Genomic DNA, 16,939 nt, shown 5'->3' on the forward strand with positions numbered 1-16,939 from the left:
ATCACAAATCGATGATCGCAACGATGAGGTCGGGTATTAACCCTTTTCCGTTCCTAGATGGCTGCACGTTGCAGAGTGGGTGTCCCGTTCACCGCTGCATCTCGGAGCGTGCAAGTGGCGCGGCATTAATTTTATTTGAAGGATGCATAGTGCCGTTGTTTTTAAAGGACATTGTAGTCACTGCAGAAAACTGTAGCAACACAACCGCGCTCTATGATAGCATGTGCCAAACTGTGCCAGATGCCTTCTCCGTATGGTCTTGTTGGAGCTTCGGTACCGATAAAGTAATTTTAAATTTTGATTTAAAGCTTTCGTGACTGCAGTAATTCATATTCTTAGCTCTTTCGGTAAAGTCACGTTGAAGGGAAACAATAAAATAATCAAATATATATAACTATAAAAATTCTCACGACGTTTCGACCATAACACAAACGGTCGTCATCAGGTGTGAAAAAAAACAATGGCAAGAAACATTTGAAAGAAATGTCGGTTTGCATTAATTAATTTCTTTTTAAACGGTGTATTTATTTATAAAAAAAACGTCAGCGCCACGCGCAGCGATTTGGCAGTTTATTTAGGACGAGTCCATCTATGTTCTGAAAAGAGGAGGGGGGAGACGAAAAATGTAATGTATGCTGTCTGAAAGCCACCGTAAGCGTGAACAATCAATTAAGACCTGAAATGGTTTATCAAATCCTTCCAATGATTGCTAAGCCAGAATCCATCTTCTCGGTTGAAATTGTCTCTGTGCTTGTATATGTGGATAGCCTCATGAACGAATCTCTCATGGTAGTCAGATGGCTTACAAAGAACCTCTGTCTTGGAAAAGTCACTGTCATGTTTTGTGTGTGCACATCATCGTAATGCGAAAGGGGTTAACTTTGCAACGGATCTGAAGTTTTCGCAGGAGGAGAGACGTGATGGCGGGGTGTGATGGCATCGACAACATTGGCAGTGGTGATTTCTCAGCCTTATGTTTTTGAATGTAATGTTTCTATGCGTTTTTTCCTCCAATTGCCTCACGAACGCAGGTGATAAAGGAGTCGAATGAAAGTGTTCGTAAAATGCAGCAAGTGGAAGAGATGATCAACATTTGTCAACAGATCGTGTTTGAGAATGTAAAGGTGAGAGAAATTTTACCTGAGGGCGTTTGACCTCTAGCACTGACAACCGTTGACCCTCACTGGGCTGTGGCAATATTAGTAAACAAAGCCACCCCTCAGAAAGTGCACCTTAAAGCTTAGCACGTGGGCAAATGTTTCACGCGAGTTGCACGTGTTTATACTTTTTGCGCCAATAAGCGAGGCCAGATAATTGTAAATTTTAGACATTCGTATTTCCCTCCGTTGAAGTGTGCTGAAGCCCCTTTTTAAAACGAGCTTTCATGTTCGTCGAGAAACGAATGAGATGAAATAAGTTTCAAATGAATAAGGCCCAGAGCAGAGTTGAAACTTGAAAAACGTTGTCGCAAGATTTTTATAATTACACGTAAGCAGAAACTAAACGCCAATAGAGAGGTTTTTTTGGGGGGGGTTATATCGCGTAAATATATAAATGTGTCGTTAAAACCCCGCCACCACTCGACATAGCCAACTAGTAAGGGTTGTCACGTAAACAGCACGTGCCAATTCGTCACTGGTACAGCACACCGGTGTGTTGGAGAGCCAAGCCACAACATTTACAATCTGAGTACGATGTTTCGCCTAAGTAACCTATTATGGATGATATTGGTCGTGAAAACCCATGTGTGGTGGTCACTCTGTAAACACGCACATGCTGCACAGTACCTACCAGAGCGGGGTCATTCATAACCCTGATTGAGACCCCGCCTGAGGGGTGGAGGCTGTGAAGTGTGTGTGTGTGTGGGATCCCCCGGAGCCCTGGTCCTAGACAGAAAGTGGGATCAAACAAACACAGATTGGTTGGACTACCTGTGGCCAGAACCCCTCCTGAGGGGAGGGCGCTGTGGGGGATCTGTGATCCCTCAGAACCCTGCCCCTCGGTGGGGGAAATCGTATAAAAGGTGGGCTCCTGAGAGCAGAGCTCAGTTCGTCTCAAGCCGAAGCCGAGGAGCCGCCTAAAGAGGAGATCCTGGACCCCAAGCCCCGACGTCCTTCTGAGGGCCGGGGCTCAGTGCGGTACCAGTGATCAGCAGGCTAGGACCCTGAGGTTCCCTCAGCCCGATGTCCTTCTCAGGACCGGGTCTGGACGGGCCAGTGGTCAGAGACCCACCGGTGCCAGCGGTGGGTCAGCCTCCCCTAGGTCCAGCTAGCCGGAGGGCTATATGAGTTGTCGGGACAACGGCTAGGGTACGATAGCCCGGAGGCTGTACCTCCCTAGGTTGTGGGTAGAAGGGGCCGTTACCCCTTCGTGTTAAGGACCTAGGGAATCGTTGTTAAGGACATCAATAAAAGTGTTTAATTCCTACTCCGTCTCCATCTACGACTACTACACATGTGTTAAAGATACCAAACACCAAATAGAGACACCCATTTCAGGGCATCAAGTATGTATGTTTAACTTACAAGAATAGTTTTTACCCTTTCTGGAAATAAAACAGTTGTGTTAAGATGTTCAAACACCAAACAGAAACATTCTGCAAGGAATCATGTCTGCATTCGCCACACGTACTTGTGGTGAACATGCAAATAAAAACATGCTCTGGTAATACATGGGCATTGTCTTTGAAACTGATTGGTCTACACCAGAGACAGCCTTCTTTAGGGCCTAGTCTCAACCAGTGTCAGACCAGAGAACAACGCCAAAAGGTGAACAGCACAAAGACAATGCCACTATCAGCGCATTCATAGCCCGGGCTGAGCAGCTGCAACATTTTGTAGCTTGCAAAAGGTTTCTGTTTGGTGTTTGAACATCTTAACATCTGTTTTTATTTCAAGAAAGGGTAAAACCTGTTCTTGCACTTTGATACTGGCAAGAAAGGTCCCATGTTATGTTGAACTTCTTTCGCACCGTACGTAGCCAACCATGCTAATCGGAGGTGTGGGGGAAGGACAACAAACTAAACACAAAAAGCAGTTCTACATAAATTAAGTCTGCATTAACCGCAATGCTTGTAGTAATACATGCAAAGAAATATGCTTTTACGATGTCTGCATTGTTCTTGAAACTGATTGGTCTACATGTGTGGTTGGTGCAGACTTGGTGGGTTGTGATAGGTGTCTGTTGGGTGTTTGAACATCTTAACACCTCCTGTATTGTAATATTATTGGCAGAAAGGGTAAATCATTTTCTCTTTTCATTTTCTTGATACTGGGTAAAAAAGGGTCTCATGAAATGTATTTTGTTGTCCGTTGACCGATGGGCCTTGTGGACCGATGTTTTCCAGCAGCACCTGGTTTAAAGAGGGCAAACTCTGGTGGAGCAGCTTTGACTTCCGGAGTCTCATCAGCAGGGTCTTATTTAAGCAGAAGCTGCTGAGTTGCCCGATGTCACGATCAGCAATAGCAGTGAGGCCTGTTAGATGCAAAACAGCGCACGGACATATTTCTAAATTGTGTTGTAACTATGCAACCCAAGACCTGGTAAGATCTTAAAATCTAATCAGGATTTGAGCCTCAATAGTGATTCCAATAAGCTCCCACAAAGCTTCAGTACGTCTGAGGCTGTATATACAGACAAGTTATTTTTACACTTTTTTTTGTTCGTTTTTTAAGCACCATTAATAGTTCATCGTGTCTGCGGTAGGTTTTCGGCGTGGTGCTTCGTGCAAACAATCCGTTTTCTTTGCTCGTCCTACTTTGCTCATTCCCCCTCTGCAATGTCCCCAGGACTGCCGACAGTCTTGGGCTGTGGTCGTCCTTTGCCAAAGAGCTGCTTGGCTTAAATAGCGCCTTGCCGTCTGAAGCAAAAATAGTCTAGGGCTTCACCGTGGGCACCACCATGCACAAATAGCTTGTCACAGGGCCGAGGGGGAATACATGGTGGCAGTGCTGCGACAAAAATTCAGTGTTGTACCATACTTCTATGCTGCCACGTCTTTGCGCGCTCCCCCCCCCACCCCTTCATAAACTCATACTAACCAGCATGGTGAAGTATGGGCAAATAATCACCACGACCCGCACGGTGTGGGGGAAAGGGTCTTCATCCAGCAGTGGATTGACAAAGGGGCTGTACATGTACATATGCAGTCCATACAACACTTGCAATGTCTAGCAGTGCATGGAAGGCGGTGTGCGTGTGTCTTTCCCCTGCAGACCATCGGGCTCATATCGAAGAACCGCTGGCTGGTGAAACAGGGCGAGGTGATGGAGCTGACACAGAGGGGGACGATGATCATATCGCGACAGAAGGCGACTCCCATCCACATGTTTCTCTTCAACGATATGCTTCTGCTGTGCTCAAAGAAGAGGGAGTACGTTGTTGATAACGTTTATACTGCGCTCCGTTGTGTATAATTGTCACAAAGACAAAGATCCCCCGTATAGCCTTGACAGACTGTTGGGGCAAGTGCTGTTAGCGAGCACCTATGAAGGCCGGAACGGTACACGAGGGGGTGGGTGGCCAGCACCACGCCCGACCGCCTTTGTCTCCCTAGTGACAATGTTTACACACCGCACCAGGTACTAATTTGAGGCTGAGTCGACCTAGGGGAGGCCCGGGACCGGTTCAGATAATCGTCACTGGTGTTGGCCGTGAGCGGGAATCGAACCCGGGTCGCCAGGTTCATAGCGCAGCGCGCTAACCGCTACACTACCGCTCCCCACATTGTCACACACACACACGCACTTTGTATGTTGAACTTTTTTTCGCATCGCACTTTGCCAACCGTGCAAATTAGAGGTGCGGGGAAAGGACGACGTGAAACAATTATAAAGAATGAGTTTTCACACCGCCCTGGTGTAATAGTATTACACCGGACGTGCAGTCCAGCGGTCTCCCATTTAATCCGATCTCTTCAGAGCGGCGGTAGAAACAACGGTGCGAGATTCATAAAGTCCCCCCTGCCCCCCCCCCTCTCCTTGCCTGTACAATGCAGAAGATCGGCAGGTCACTTACGGTGGGGTCAAGGTGTCTGTGTGCTCCAAACTGTCCCAAAGGTGTCTAGTCAGCATGGATGAGTAGGCCAAATACCCTCCCTTTAGTGGGAGGCGCTTTTCCCCGCAGTGCCATGAAGATGGAAATTGCAGAACTGCCAGGTTACCTTTTAACACTGCTTATGATAGAGCAGTGAGAAGTACAGAGTTAAATTCTGTTAATTTGTGACCCGATTATTCTGTTCTGAGCTGGCAAAACCCGGTTCTCACTTCTTCCAAATATCCAGCAGGTGTGGCCATCCAAATATCCCGGGTCCAGACCATGGTTAAAAGGATTTCAGTGGTCACGTCCTCCAGATAAATGAGTGAATCCCCGATTGGGACTGGATATTTTAAACCAGGGTATCCCATCCCGTTTCCCCCAGATAAACTGCGTTGGGGTATACGGTTGGAAATACATTTTGGGAAGATTATTTCTGATTTAAAGCTTTCGTGACTGCAGTAATTCATATTCTTAGCTCTTTCGGTAAAGTCACGTTGAAGGGAAACAATAAAATAATAAAATATATATAAAACAATACAAATTCTCATGACGTTTCGACCATAACACAAACGGTCGTCATCAGGTGTGTCGGTTTGCATTAATGTATCTACACGATCAATGTATTTATTTATATAAATAATTTATTTATATAAATAAATTGTTCATATAAATATGGTCGAAACGTGAGAATTTTTATTGTTTTATATATTTTTTTATTATTTTATTGTTTCCCTACAACGTGACTTTACCGAAAGAGCTAAGAATATAAGATTATTACTGTTTTGCATATTACTGTTAATACAGTAAATATAGATGGTCGTGATTGAATGACTGTAAAGTTACACGATAGTATAACAGGGCCTCCTAGAATAGAAATCTGACTTTTGGAAGGAAATGGAACTCTCCCGCGACATTTTCACACACGTTTAACACATTTGTTATTTTTTTATGACATCGTTACCAATGTTTAAAGCCCGGTCGTTCCCGCCCTCGTCACCGCGTGCCCCTGTAACCGCGTGCCTCCTCTGTATCCGTGTGCTGCAGTAAATTCGTCGTCGTTGATCACGTGCATCGAGCCATGCTCCAGGTGAAACCCAACTCGGACACGGAGGTCGCCAACAAGAACTCCTTCTTCCTCGTCCTGCTGGAGAACCATATGGGCAAACACACAGAGAAGCTCCTCCAGGTGTCCTCCCCGTAAGTCCCCCTCACACGTCCACGCATGCACGCCGGGCCACTTAATACACGTGAATCCCTCGCACAAATACAGTGCTGGATAAAATGTCCTACTCAACCTATTCTCAGATGATTGTGGTGGTGTGTGAAAAGGGTGATTTTGTTTGTGTGGGCCTACTTGCTCTGTTCACTAGGAAAATAAGATTTTCAGTTACACGGTCCCCTTCATAGTATTGTACTATTTGTGCATTGCCTCAGGTTATGCCTGCTAGTGGCAGTAAGTAAGCACTCCTGGTAGCACCTGCATTCTTGTTACCATGGCTCTTCTCCATGAGGTCTTAATCTAGATCTAGGCTTTGACTATGGAGCCTTGGCTGAGATATTATCAGGGCCTCTTCTAGGCATGTCCTTCAAGCTGTGGCCTAGTCCCATAGCTCTTCGCCCAGAGCACTCCAGTTGGGTGATAGGAAAATCTCATTTCTCTGGCTTGACCCAGTTTCAACGTGAAACGCACGAAGGTCTTGTTTTGGCATTGTCTCGCTTGTCTGATCAGTTGGTAGCCATCACAAGAAATAATAAAAAACGATCCGAAAAAAATTCTCCAGTGTGCGATCGTGGTCAGCTCGAACACAACGTATAATGACGCAATGCCCCGATCCACAAATACGAAGGAGGCATCACAACGATGCGCGCCCCACTGCTACTAACGTGGTTATGTGGGCTTGACCACCTGAATGTGAAATTTCACTTGTTGCTCTGCTTCTACATCAGCCATACGAAAGAAGAAGAAGACTGGAAAGAAGTGTTGAATGGCAATGCCACAGTGTGTCAGGCATAATGCTTGAAGGTTCATGGTTTCACGCCAGCTGTACGAACTTTCGCTATGCGCCTTACAGCCTTCTCAGTTCTCTTCTTGAAGAGAGTTCGACACATCCTAGCATTGTTATTGGAGTCTTAGCTTTGTGCACTAAGTCTGCTGCATCTGCAGGAGTGACATGGAGCGCTGGGCCGATGCCATCTGCCCGCCCAAGAAGGAGACCGACAGCAGCGAGCAGATTTACGAGGACTGGAGTGAGTACATTAAACCTGTGTTCGACATAAATTAAGCGTTTTTTTAATGGCTACCAAATGGCTGGGAGGCTCAACTGGGATGTGTGGTGAGATGGCAGCTCCTGCCTCTGTCAGCCGCGCATCATTTTGGAATAGCCTCACCCACTCAATGATTTGCCCCTCCAGTTCAAACCACAGTGGCGAGATGTTAACTACCTCGCCTGGTATACAGGAGGCCATGGGTTCGATCCCGACCTTGACGCCTGTATATTTGGAGTTTGCTTGTTCTCCCCGTGTTTGCGTGGATTTTTCTCCGGGTCCTCCGGTTTTTTCCTCTACAATTAGAAACATGCGTTTAGGGTATTTGGCTGCTATAAAATTGGATGTGACAAGCCACTTTGTTGTGATCATTTGTGGCCAGGTCGCTTCTGAAAAAAAGCTATAGAGCTCAGTGGGCCTTACCTGGTAAAAAAAAAATCACAAAGCATCGAGACGTTGGGACTATCCCAGGCAAACTGAGACGTTTGGTAGCATCAAGTATTTGTGTGATGTAAAGTGAATCCACTGTAAATTGTGTTCTCAAAGCCGTGATATTTTCGAAGTAAGATGTGCAGGTAAGATTTGTATCGTTTTGTTTGTAAATCATATATACAAGACAATCCCCTCCGTATCTTTTCGCGGTTTTGCTCTACAGCTCTGAGATGCGTATCAGGGTTGTTTGGCACGATGTCCGACGTTTTGCTCCTACGTACCGGAACCTTCGGTGATGTTAGACATCGTGGCAGACAACACGTGCTACGACCCGAATCATCCCGAAGAGCTATATACTCGCGGTGCATAAGACTGAGCAGCCGTTTGTCATCCAGACTGTCCCCAGGTACAGTGCATCTGTGAGTACAAGGCTTCCCAGTTGGATGAACTGAGCCTGCAGGAGGCCGATGTCATCAACGTCCTCAGAAAGACGGCTGACGGTAATACAGATCCACTCCACCTGCTTTGCTCAACAAAATACAACCAGTACCATCACCAGGCGTACCCATACAGGGCTATAATCCAAGCCACAGCTTAACTCCCACCTGTCCCAGTGTGCTCAATGCAGAGTGTGACAGTCTTTCGTAATGCAGATGCGTGTGTGCGCGCCATTGTGGGAAATGGTGGCATAGTGGTGAGCACACCACATTGCGAACCTGGTGGCCGAAGTTTTATTCCAGGCCCTGGCGAGCATCAGTGGATAAACCGGTCGTGGGCCTCCCCTCCGTCGGCTTTGGCCTCATACCGAGTACACGGTGCATTGTGTAAACATCAGCACTGGGGTGACGGGAGGTAGTTTGGCATGGTGCTGGCCACTCACCACCCCCGTAGTTGCCATGCCACCCTTAATAGGTGCTCACTAACAGGCCCACTCCTGAGCAGTATATTTATGGTGGATAGCGAAATTGGTTTTGGATTTTAGAAAATTCTAAATTTTTAATGCAAACTTTTTCGGATTTCAAAATCATTAGCATCATTTTTCAATATAGCGTGCCTTCGTGCTGAGAGTAGTGACATCACCCGACAGTCACATGACACCACTTTTGGCAGGACGTCATGAACGACGTGAAGCCATTAACGCGCCGCCGCTACTTCTTGTGACATCACATTTTGGTATCGACCCGAAACTTTTTTTTCTTTTCGCATCTCGACCCAACTCTTCTTGGGAATTTGTCAGACCCGCAAATCGGGAACACAACATCCCTAATTGAGGAACCCTGTCGGTCCGTTTGTCCTGCGCGCGGTGTGCGCGCCCGATGCTTGGCGTGCTGCAGACTGGATGGAGGGCGAGCGCTTGTCCGACGGCGAGAAGGGCTGGTTTCCGGCCGGATGCGTGGAGGAGATCAAAAACACCCACGTGCGTGCAAGAAACCTCAACGAGAGATACCGGCTCATGTGCGTGGCTCAGCGCATGCAGAAGGCCGCCATGGAGATGGCCGGGGCAACATGAATGACGAATGGACGAATGGGTGGGGGAGGGGGGGGGGATTATTTTATGTTGAGGACCAGGAAAGAAGCAGGCTGGATCTCCGTAATTTCTGAAGTCTTTGCAAGGGGCATTCCTCGGAATAGATCATGGGCAAGAGGTATTGATGCCACTGTGCCGACACCGTTGTTTTCAGCTAGAATCCATCACCCCCCCCGCCCCCCCTCCACTGTCAATGTCTTGAGCAACAGTGGGGACGCGTATGGTCTGTAAGTGGCGGTTAAAGAGGCTCTGGCCTAGAGTTGTGGCAACCTCTCAAGTCGTACAACGAACAAAGTTCATGGGGGCGTCAATAATAACAATGTCCCCACAAACACTGGGAGAGGAATGGCTACAGCCCAGAAACTCTACCAGCCACCACCATCACCACAGCATTCACTAAATAGATGAATTGTCGTCATAGGCCGTGAGAGCCTCCCTTAAGCCGTTGCCATCTATCATGGTGTTGCGATGAAAATAATGCATCGAGCGCCTGGACACGAGTGGATTTCATCACTCCATCTCCACAACGGACAACCACATGAGTGTGTTTCATCGTTTGACTGGCACTCTGTCATTAGTCTCGACCGCCAGTCCATCGTACCTTCGAGCGATATGACCTGGCCAAGCCAACTTACTCAATTAACAGGTAAATTTGAGGTCTGTAAATTGTGGCATGTTCCCTAATTCACATGCTCCTCTTTCCGTCTTGCAGTCACTCTTGCAACAGCAGCAATGTTTAAAGTGCATGAGTGTGCTTTTTTAATCTTATTATTATTTAAAAGATGCATACGTACAGTGTAATTCCCAGCATGCACCTCTCCATGCGTTTTTGTGCACTTGGCAGCTTCTGTTAAATTTCCGATGGCACTGTTCATGTTTATGATCCTCGTGTCGCAGAAAGAAAATCAGAGAATTCGACCAAAAAATGATTGAAGATCTCTTAAGCAAGCAATGGGAGCATGAAATCAACAGCAAATAGAACATCGACAATGAAATGTGTGTTGCATTGTGCATGGGGTGCCATGAATGGGGAGCGGTGGTGCAGCAGTTAGCGCCCTGCGCTACAAACCTGCACACGACCAATACCAGTGACAATTATCTGAACCGGTCCTGGGCCTTCCCTAGATCGACTCGGCCTCGAATGAGTACCTGGTGTGGTGTGGAGTCATCTCCACTGGGGAGACAAAGGTAGCTGGGCATGGTGCTAGCCACCCACCCCTTTGTGTGCCGTGCGGGCCTTCATTGGTGCTTGCTTGTTCCTACAGTTTGTTAAGGCTGTATGGGGGATCTTTGGGGTGTCATGAAACATACAACCGTGTAAACAGGGACAATATGGATCTGTGACCAAGTACGAGAGCTTAACTGATGGTGAGAGATTATGGTTGTAAATTCAGCATTTGTATAAAATGTGCATGGGAAAGGCTCGGTAAAGACTCGAAGGTTGGCCCATGTGGTTGGAACCATTGGACCAACGTTGGTCCAACATTCCATGTTTACTGGCAAGTGCCCTTTAGTAAAAATAGGGAAACAAAAGCTAAATCTTGTCTTGTTTTTTTTACCATAATTTAATGATATAATGCACAAATTTCATCAGAAAATGTATACAGTATATATAATGGAATTTAGTTGTATACTGTATGCATCGCATGAAGAATACAGCTTAACTGGTGTTATTGGTGACAGGCGTAGGCGCGTCTAATTAAAAGCTCAGCAGTGGCACAGACCGTAAATGTGTCGAACAAACAACGAACCCTCAATGTTCAATTAATCTCTGAAATATAAATCGGCTCAAGCCTCCTGTAAACCACGTGACTTCTGTGTGGTCCCCCCCTGCCCCCGCCACCTCTGAATCCATCCCCTCTCCGTGCAGCTGCCACCTGCTCTCGCTCCTTCTTTCTTTCTCTCCTCACCCCTCTCATATCCCTCCCATCCACCAGTTTCCTTGCCCGGTCATCCCTTATCTCCCCTTTTCTTTCTGCCCGACGATCACTCTTTCTTTGGTGTCACGGTGGCTAGGAGATGTTAACTACCTCGCCTGGTATACAGGAAGTTGTGGGTGCGATCCCGACCCTGACGCCTGCTGCTGCTGCTGTATATTTGGAGTTTGTGTGTCTCTCTTCCCCGTGGTCGTGTGAATTTTTTCTCCGGGTCCTCTGTTTTTTTTTTCCCCTCTACATTTAGAAACATGCGTTACAGTATTTGGCTGCGATACATTTCTGCGTGATAAAGCCACTGCATTGAGCTATCATTTGTGGCCATGTCGCTTCTGGAAAAAAGAGCAATAGAGTTCAGCGGGCTTTACTTGGTAAAATTTTTTTAAAATATATATAACTTTTCCTACTGATCATCTTGAGCCGTGTGCCCTCTTTGTCCGTCTTGGGAATTTACATCCCGACATCTCTTCCCGTTCCTGTTTATATTTTCTCATTCATCATATACTTGTACTGCCCTTACGGTGGTGTGCCACGTGTACAACGTTTTATAAGGATACGAAACATGTTAAGTTTTAAATGCTGTAGTGTTTAAGTGTACCCTTAATGGTTTGTAAGATGTATAAGTTCGATAAAGAAATGAGTTAAGTCTACTATTGTTTGCTCACCGTGTCCTTATGTTTTAAGAGGTTTTTTTTTTAAGTTGTTTTAAGAGCACGTTCATTTGTGGTTTTCATACTTTACCATTTTTTGTAAAGTTATTTAATGTTTTTCAAAGGCATGCATTGTCATTCGGTATTACGATTTTTTAAAAAAACCACAACTTAAAAGTAGAAATCTTGCAACTTTATCCAAAAAAGGATGTTAATGATCACATCACGCACAAAGCGGCCCCATCTCATCAGCACTGAGCAGCTCAGCAGGCGTGAGCCTGGCACGTGCTTGGATGACGATAAACTGACAACCATGCATCATAACACGAGTTATAGTCCACTGCCCTGGACTACATTGTTAGCATCGCGTAGGGCGGCAAAGTCCATTGTTGTCCTGTACTATACGCCAACAGCTGTGCTAACTTCCTTAAAACCACGCTGAGCAGCAGCTAGATGAGGCAGGGTTTAAACAAAAACACACACCTGAGCCCTTCAGCTTGTGGCGGCCCTCATCCAGCAGTGGATTCAAGGGTTTAAACAAAAACACACCTGAGCCCTTCAGCTTGTGGCGGCCCTCATCCAGCAGTGGATTCAAGGGACTGTACGTGTAAAATAAACCAGAAGGAACAATTTCAGTACGAGCTTGGTTTACTACGCTCGGCGAGGCAATAACAAACAGGCAGACATTCGGACATGTAAAGTGGGTAAGTGTTTATTGGCTACGTAAGGTGCGAAAGAAGTTCTACATACATAATCACGGCCTTACAAAAAGGGGCGTTATAAGAATTCGGTGGCCCTATATGAAATGAGCGATCGAGGTTAAAAACTCAGGTTGTAGCCCTCATGCCACATCAATCATTCAAAGCTTCATTTGCCTCCTGGGGGCCGTCCATAAATGACGTCACGCACCTTGGGGGGAGGGTCAGACATTTGTGACGAGGGGGGGGGGTTTGAGAAATGTGACCTCACATCAAAATGTGCAACTTTAAATAAATATAGACAAGTTCTACTTAATTAAATAGACTTTTTAATAAATGTTTTCTCCTACAACATCAGAGTGCAGCGCCACATTAAATACGCACCACAATGACTAGTTTAGAGCAGGGGTGGGCACATTTTTTGGCTCGCGGGCCACAATGGGGTTCTAAAATTTGACAGAGGGGCCGGGCCAGGAACAGCTGGATGGAGTGTTTGTGTGAACTAATATAAATGACGTGTTAAAAATCATTACATGAAAGGATGTGGCCTTTAACAGGTAGCAAAGCATTTATTTGCAAGGCAATTTAACAAATTGCATGAACATGAACAATACAAAAACATGTCGTAACTCCCGGTCAAAGTGCGCCCATCTAATGGGGAAATGGGAGCATTACAGGAGAAAGGTAAAAAATTAGTTAATCATATTTGGACAAGTTCGGCGGGCCGGATTAAAAAGCCCAACGGGCCGTACTTTGCCCATGTCTGGTTTAGAGCGATTTGAAGCATGTTTTATATATATATTTTTTTGGGGGGGCAGAGCTTTGAGACGTCATATTTGATGGGGGGAGGTCTGACTTTTTGTGACGCCGTGTGACGAGGGGGGGGGGGGTAAAAAAAATCGTCCAAAATCGCGTGACGTCATTTATGGACGGTCCCCTAGAACTTGGGTTCTCTTCATCCTGAAATGACAGCGCACGCCATTGTAAATTCAACACGTATGCTTCCGCGACCAATATTCATCATAAAGGTTTTTGGGTTGGATCGCGTAAATATTAATGCGTCGTTAATTCTGGCAGAAATAGCCCGACGAAGCTGCTTGTAAATGTGTTGTGGGTTTACTCACCATCACACCGATGTGCTGAAGATGTCGGGTGGTGATGGGTTAACGACACATATTTACGCGATCTAACCCAAAAACCTTTGATCATGAAAACACGATTGTATTCAGTGCCACTAAGAGACTCGATTGCCTACCGTACGAGTGATCCGGTTCACCGCACAAACACGTGAATGTCACTAGAAGTGAGGGATGAGTTGTGTGGGTTTTTCGTCAGGCTTGAAGATTAACAACAATCAAAACGTTGCCTCCAATATTTTTCGTGAACAAACCGACAAATAATTTGAACGCTTTACAAAATTACGGAATTCAAATATTGCTGTAAGGTGTTGTACAGTCATTGTTAACAACTACAGTAAAGCGCTTCATAATTATCCTTTCTTTGAACGATGTGGCCCCGACTTTTCAATCAATCCCCTCAAAAGTAACATTTTTGTTCAGGGTTCACTTGCCCCCTAACCCTTTAGGCATCGGTAAACAATCACCATATGGTGAGATTTCCGCGCAGTCAATAGTTGTGCCATGGAGGCCATTTGGCTATAAACGTGTTTTTATTTAACCATGTAAGGTCCACTGAGCTATATAGCTCTTATTCAGAAGCGACCAGGCCAAAAATGATGGCTCCGCTAAGTGGCTTATGTGGACATTTATAGCGGCCAATTACTCTAAAACGCAACGTTCATTTTAAAATGCGGAGGGGAAACCCAGAGAAAAATCCACGCGACCACGGGGAAGAGAGCGAGAGAGAGACACGCAAACTCCAAATATACAGCAGGAGTCAGGGTCGTAATTGAACCCAGGACCTCCTGTATACCAGGCGAGGTTGTTGACAAGAGAAGTGACTGGGCTTGGTTCGGACACGTGGCTGGATATGATGTTGATGGTCGATGGACGAGCCTGGCAACGTAATAGCAGCCAAAGGAGACAACGCCGATGGGATGGGGCGATTAAACAATGTCATGCGTAGGGGTTGAGATTGATGATCGTGGCAATGGACTAAGGGCGTGGGGATGCCTTCATCCAGCGGTGGATAGACGATAACTGCTATCTGATCATTTCCTTTTGCGTAAGCCGGAGATACACAGTACAGTATTGATTCAGATGGCAAGGCTTGCATATCGAGCTGTGTGTTAAATGCATTAGAAATGCGCTCGCGGTTTTAAAGTTTGGGGGCGGGGGGAGCGATGACGCGATGGTTATTATCTCACTGCATTACGAAGCGTGAACCCGGGTTCACCCGAGTTCCATGCTCGGTCACGGATTACATCAGTGGCGCGTGATATCTGAACACCCCCCCCCTCCCACACACACACACAGTCCGACACTTTAAGGCGGAGTTATTCTTCGGGCAGCGCACGAATAAAAAAAAATGGTCTGTAAATGATGTGCAATCTTCTAATTCTTTAGCATGGCTGGTGTAGATTCAGTGTGACAACTGCGATGTCACATTCGTGTGTGTCGTGCCAGACGAACCCGCGTTAGAGGAGTGTTCTCGCTGCGGTAATGTCTCCTTCGCACGTGTGTGGATCGGGCGTTGGTGCGTCGCTGTGTGTTGCACGGTATGTTCTGGGTGACCACGGTCGCACGCGGGAGAGGTTTTAATTAGGTGCAATGAAGAAGGGACAATTGCCAAAGACGTCGCCCATTGTGCTTGGCATTCAAATGCCCACAGTGTTGTAGACGAATGTGAGCTTTGTTATTTATAAGCTGGTGCCAACGCAGCAACATCAGCGGCAATTACCACATTGTTTTTTTTTATTACAATGTATACCTATTGGTAAAAAAATCTTATTCTGTAAATGGAAGACGAGTGCCCTCTGCCGATGTAGTTGATGTGCGGGAGCGGGAGTGAGACCCGGTTAGTACCCCGGTGCGGTGTGTAGTTCGACATCGCCACTAGGGGGACAAAGGCGGCCGGGCGTGGTGCCTTGGTCACCCACCGACATAAGCGTTCTGTTAAGGCTACACGGGGGATGTTTGTCCGTCTTTGTGAAGTACAGGGTCCAGGTAATTCAGCTTCAGTTTATTTATTTTGGTATAGCCCTGTGAGGCATTCGGCTCTTGAATCGGGTGCAACCACAACAAACAAAAAAACTAAAACACGAACAAGAAAAAACATCTTAAAGTGACTATGTGACTGTGCAAACAGAAAATCCATGAAAAAATACCGCAAAATATTCCTGAAAAAAGCACCGTACACCAACGCTGTGTGCAAAAATCCCAGTGGGATGCAAGTCAAACAACAACTACAAGAAAACTTAGATTAAGGCCATCAGTCTAACTCCGTACTACAACAAAACAAACATGTCCAAACCAAAAAACTTTTTGAAATCACCAAAAAATAAAGCCATAATTGCAACGTAACAGTGACAATAAACTACATAAATAACATGTAACAGCAAATCCCAGAGCCATAGCTGGCTGCATGAGTTACTCCACAACAACAGAAGCATCAGTCGGAGTATCAAATTTGTCAATGCACCTTTAAGATCAGCACGCTAAATCAAAATACAGATAATACTTTTTAGCGTCATCCGGAGCGAAACATTTTATTTTATTTTACGCCAATGGATAGCAGTGGCAGCTAGGGGTGTACAACTCCTCTAGAGCAGTTTTGAGAGAAGATCTCATTGGTTGCGATTCAAGTTGCAGTTTATTGGCAATAGCATTCCAGACCCTGGGAGCATCAATAGCAAAGGCCCTTCCTCCAGTTTTTGTACGGCAATAGGGAATGTGAAGCTGGTAAATGTTACCGAGTCGGTGGAGAGAGGTACATTGTCGAGGTCTTGGTTGATGGGTTATGTAGGTGGTTGTCATTGGCACGAAAGTGACCTTCGTTCAATCTTGACTTAAAGCTTTCGTGACTGCAGGAATTCATATTCGTTGGGCCTTTCGGTAAAGTCACGTGGATAGGTTCAAAGAAAATAACAAAAATAACAAAATAAAGAAAATAAACAAAATAACTATAAACAATCTGCCTCAGCAGCTTTCCCCCCCCCTCTTTTTTCCTCCTGATGACGACCGCTTTGTGTTGTGATCGAAACGTCGTAGTTTTTTTGTTATTTTCTTTGAACCTATCTACGTGACTTTACCAAAAGGCCCAAAGAATATCTTAGTTCAGTTAGCATCACTTTAACTATGAACTATCTCACCCCCCCCCCCCAGACGCCGTTACACCGGACCGAGAAACTGGGTTGGTGTCCTTAAGAAGGGAAATGCCCTCTGATGTGAATTACCAAGGCATTCGTGAAACGACAATTCACAAGAATTGCATCGT

The 16,939-nt window shown here is 45.9% G+C and overlaps 1 protein-coding gene across 7 annotated transcripts in view; it reads left to right on the plus strand.

Moving 5' to 3' along the window:
- LOC116946980 (rho guanine nucleotide exchange factor 5-like) overlaps positions 1 to 11,846 on the plus strand; it is a 69,562-nt gene extending 57,716 nt beyond the window's left edge. For all 7 annotated transcript variants that reach the window (XM_032962294.2, XM_032962290.2, XM_032962291.2 and 4 more), the window contains 6 exons: positions 1,032 to 1,124; positions 4,215 to 4,372; positions 6,082 to 6,234; positions 7,202 to 7,284; positions 8,130 to 8,234; positions 9,069 to 11,846. In XM_032962294.2, coding sequence (XP_032818185.2) covers positions 1,032 to 1,124; positions 4,215 to 4,372; positions 6,082 to 6,234; positions 7,202 to 7,284; positions 8,130 to 8,234; positions 9,069 to 9,244 — 768 coding nt within the window. In that variant the 3' untranslated portion in view covers positions 9,245 to 11,846. The remainder of the gene's footprint in view (positions 1 to 1,031; positions 1,125 to 4,214; positions 4,373 to 6,081; positions 6,235 to 7,201; positions 7,285 to 8,129; positions 8,235 to 9,068) is intronic.
- Positions 11,847 to 16,939: the final 5,093 nt, after the last annotated feature.

This window comes from Petromyzon marinus, chromosome 28 (genome assembly GCF_048934315.1).
Source record: "Petromyzon marinus isolate PM22_M1 ecotype Great Lakes invasive population chromosome 28, UKy_Petmar_22M1.pri1.0, whole genome shotgun sequence".
Taxonomy (NCBI): Eukaryota; Metazoa; Chordata; class Hyperoartia; order Petromyzontiformes; family Petromyzontidae; genus Petromyzon; species Petromyzon marinus.